Source organism: Phaethon aethereus (assembly GCF_964289735.1).
Source record: "Phaethon aethereus genome assembly, chromosome: 2".
Lineage (NCBI taxonomy): Eukaryota > Metazoa > Chordata > Aves > Phaethontiformes > Phaethontidae > Phaethon > Phaethon aethereus.
Genome location: NC_138582.1, coordinates 146,101,089 through 146,105,151, shown reverse-complemented (window position 1 = coordinate 146,105,151; position 4,063 = coordinate 146,101,089). Strand labels below are relative to the sequence as shown.

At 60.0% G+C, this 4,063-nt stretch overlaps 1 protein-coding gene across 1 annotated transcript; it reads left to right on the top strand.

The window, feature by feature from the left end:
- Positions 1-308: 308 nt before the first annotated feature.
- On the top strand, positions 309-2,096 carry FZD1 (frizzled class receptor 1; the record flags this gene model as incomplete). The annotated part of the gene is made up of 1 exon (XM_082014611.1): positions 309-2,096. One exon carries the CDS (start codon positions 309-311, stop codon positions 2,094-2,096), a length of 1,788 nt encoding a protein of 595 aa, XP_081870737.1.
- Between the last annotated feature and the right edge of the window lie 1,967 nt (positions 2,097-4,063).

Sequence of the window (4,063 nt, the reverse complement as noted above, 5' to 3'; positions counted from 1 at the left end):
GCAGGCTGCGGGGCGCCTGGAAACCGGTCGGAGGGAGCGCGGCGCGGCGCGGCTAAGGGGCGCGGGCTCGAGGGGCCGGCACAAATGGTCAGGCGGCGGCGGCGGCGGAGGCGGCGGCGGTAGTCGGAGGCGCGGCGGGCGCTGCCGCCGGTGCGGGCAGAGCTGCGCGCCGCGGCCGCGCGAGTGGCGGCCGGGGCTGCCCCGTCCCTGCCCGCCGCTCCCTTCATGAGTCGCAAGTTTTGGCCGGGAGGAGCAGCGGCGGCGGCGGGGCGGCGGGAGCCCGGCTGGGCAGGCGGCACCGACTGAGCATGGCCGAGCGGCGCGGGCCAGCGGCGAGCGGCGGCGGGGAAGTTGGCGGCGGGCTGCGAGCGGGCGGCGGCGGCCGGTGCCCGCGGCTGCCGCCGCCGCCGCTGCTGCTGCTGCTGCTGTGGGCGGCGGCGCTGCCGGCCGGGGGCCAGCCGCCGGCGCCGCAGTACAACGGCGAGCGGGGCATCTCCATCCCGGACCACGGCTACTGCCAGCCCATCTCCATCCCGCTCTGCACCGACATCGCTTACAACCAGACCATCATGCCCAACCTGCTGGGCCACACCAACCAGGAGGACGCGGGGCTGGAGGTGCACCAGTTCTACCCGCTGGTGAAGGTGCAGTGCTCGGCCGAGCTCAAGTTCTTCCTCTGCTCCATGTACGCCCCGGTGTGCACCGTGCTGGAGCAGGCCCTGCCGCCCTGCCGCTCCCTCTGCGAGCGGGCCCGGCAGGGCTGCGAGGCCCTTATGAACAAGTTCGGCTTCCAGTGGCCCGACACGCTGCGCTGCGAGAAGTTCCCGGTGCACGGAGCCGGTGAGCTCTGCGTGGGGCAAAACGCCTCCGAGCGCGGCACCCCCACGCCCGCCCTCCGCCCCGAGAGCTGGACCAGCAACCCCCACCGCGGGGGCACCGGCGGCGGCCCTGGGGGCTCGGGGCCCGGCGAGCCCCGCGGGCGCTTCTCCTGCCCGCGGGCGCTGAAGGTGCCCTCCTACCTGAACTACCGCTTCCTGGGGGAGAAGGACTGTGGGGCGCCCTGCGAGCCCGGCCGCCTCTACGGGCTCATGTACTTCGGGCCCGAGGAGCTGCGCTTCTCCCGCACCTGGATCGGCATCTGGTCGGTGCTCTGCTGCGCCTCCACCCTCTTCACCGTCCTCACCTACCTGGTGGACATGAAGCGGTTCAGCTACCCCGAGCGGCCCATCATCTTCCTCTCGGGCTGCTACACGGCGGTGGCTGTGGCCTACATCGCCGGCTTTCTGCTGGAGGAGAAGGTGGTCTGCAACGAGCGCTTTGCCGAGGACGGCTCCCGCACCGTGGCGCAGGGCACGAAGCGGGAGGGCTGCACCATCCTCTTCATGATGCTCTACTTCTTCGGCATGGCCAGCTCCATCTGGTGGGTCATCCTCTCCCTCACCTGGTTCCTGGCAGCTGGCATGAAGTGGGGCCACGAGGCCATCGAGGCCAACTCCCAGTACTTCCACCTGGCCGCCTGGGCCGTGCCGGCCATCAAGACCATCACCATCCTGGCCCTGGGGCAGGTGGATGGGGACGTCCTCAGCGGCGTCTGCTTTGTGGGCATCAACAACGTGGACGCCCTGCGAGGCTTCGTGCTGGCCCCCTTGTTCGTCTACCTGTTCATCGGCACCTCCTTCCTGCTGGCCGGCTTCGTGTCCCTCTTCAGGATCCGGACCATCATGAAGCATGACGGCACCAAGACGGAAAAGCTGGAGAAGCTCATGGTGAGGATAGGCATCTTCAGCGTCCTGTATACGGTGCCGGCCACCATCGTCATTGCCTGCTATTTTTATGAGCAAGCTTTTAGGGAACAGTGGGAGAGGAGCTGGGTCACGCAAAGCTGTAAGAGCTACGCCATCCCCTGCCCCAACAACCACAGCAGCCACCACCCGCCCATGAGCCCCGACTTCACTGTCTTCATGATCAAGTATCTCATGACCTTAATCGTGGGCATCACCTCGGGCTTCTGGATCTGGTCTGGGAAAACCCTGAACTCCTGGAGGAAATTTTACACCAGGCTCACCAACAGCAAGCAGGGCGAGACCACCGTTTGAGGCCCCCGCTTGCTGGGCCAGGGCTCGGCGGGGCGGCCGGAGGACCGGGGCTTTGCCCTGGGAAGCAGCTCTTTATCCAGCCTGGGCAAACTTTGGGGACCGCGAGTGGCTTCCGCAGGCGGCGGGGAGCGGGGGACGAGCCGGGTGGGGACCCCAGCCCTGGGACCGCCCGGCTCTGCCCTCCCCGCCCCGCTCCGGCCCTCTCCTGTAGGGACTGAGCGTACCGTCAGGTTAGGGGAGAGGGGTGTAAATAGCCTCTGTAAGATTTTGTAAGTATATTTGTATTTAAATGACAAAAATCTCACTTTTTTAATTATTTAGGACACTTTTAACCCGTTTGCGGATTCTGCTTCCTCGTCGTGTCCCCCCCTCTCCCTTTTTTTTTTAATTAAAAAAAAAAAAAGGGCGTTGGATTTTTATTTCGTAGGGCAGGATGGGAAAAACTGCTGGTAAGAGAAACCAGACCCCTTTCTTCTCCCCACACGGGTTTTGTAGTGGCTTTGCTTGGAGTTTCAGTTGCATGAGCAGCAGGGCCCGGAGCGAGGCCGCTGCCGGTGGCGCCTCCCGACGCCGGCCGGGCCGCGGGCTCCGGTCCCGGGTCCCGGCCCGCCGGAGGTATGTGGCGGTGGAGGTGGGGTTGGGGAGGAGCGCCCTTCCCGCCTCGGCCCCGGCCCCGTGTGGGGGAGGACGGGCCCCCGGCCCGGCCGTGGCGCAGGGCCGGCGCCGCGCCTCGCCTCGCCGGGGCCGGCCGCAGCGGAGCTGGCACCCGCCAGACCCTTTTGGGCTGGGGGGGGTGGGTAGAAACAACATCGATCCCTGCCCGGAGGTGTGCCCGGCTGTTCTCTGGAGGGGGGGCCGCTCCGCAGTGCCCGGGGCTGGGGGGGGGGGTAGCTGCCGGCTGCCCTCTTCCGATTTTATACAATTTATTTAAATGCACCACATGGTTTTAAGAGGAGTTGGCCTGTTTTGTTGTAGGAGTTGAGGTTTAACACCGTCTGCACCTGTAGCACGTCCGATGGCTTAGGAGGTGGATGGGGACACGGATATACCGACCGTCCCTCTCGTGTTTGTTTTTAATCCCCCTTTTGGGCGGTGAGGCCGGGCGGGAGCCCCCCGCCCCGCCTGCCGGGCTGCTCTCGGCTGGGCTTGGCGGGGTCGGGAGCTGCGGGCTCAGTAAACAGGGCTTCATCGGAATAAAACGCAGCTTTCGGGTTTTATTTTTTTTTCTTATCTCTATCCATAAGCTGGCTCTTCATTAGGGAAACGTTCGAGCCATTGCTATTCCCCTGAATTTTAATTCATTGACATTTAATTCGTTGCACATTATGAGGGTGTGATGATTTTTGCCAGTAGTAAAAACAAAGGAAGGGAAAACAGAAAACCAGAATGTTTAAGCTCTCTGGTGGGATGTGAGACCTTAAAGACCCTCTGCTGTCTGTTTTTTTGTTTGGTTTTTTTTACCCCGTCTTTTTTTTTGGTACAGTAATGACATTGCATACTGTAAAAATAAGATACGTGTGCAGTATATCTACTACCTTGTATGCTCCTGGGTGTGTGGGATTGTGCTTAATACAAAAAAAAAAAAAGTTAAAGATGAAATTGTAACTTTCGACAGATGCATTTGAATATTTAGTCCTCTGTATGAAAAACAGCAGAATGCTTCTCTCCTGATTGTATTGTTTTAAACTTTTTTTTATATTACAAATGCCTGTATTTAGGTTCATAAACATTATCTATGGCTACCATACCCTGAAATGCAAAATTATTTGAATTTGGTATGCATTTATTTCTGTTCGTTATCACAAGATCATCTATATTTATAGAGGAATAGAAATTTATATATATTAAATACCATATTTTTAATTTCTCTGAAATAAATTGAGGTTTTGTACAAAACTATCTTGTCCCTTTACGTATTCCTCTGACTAACTCAAGTACTGTGTGAAAGCAGTGTGTATACTACAAAA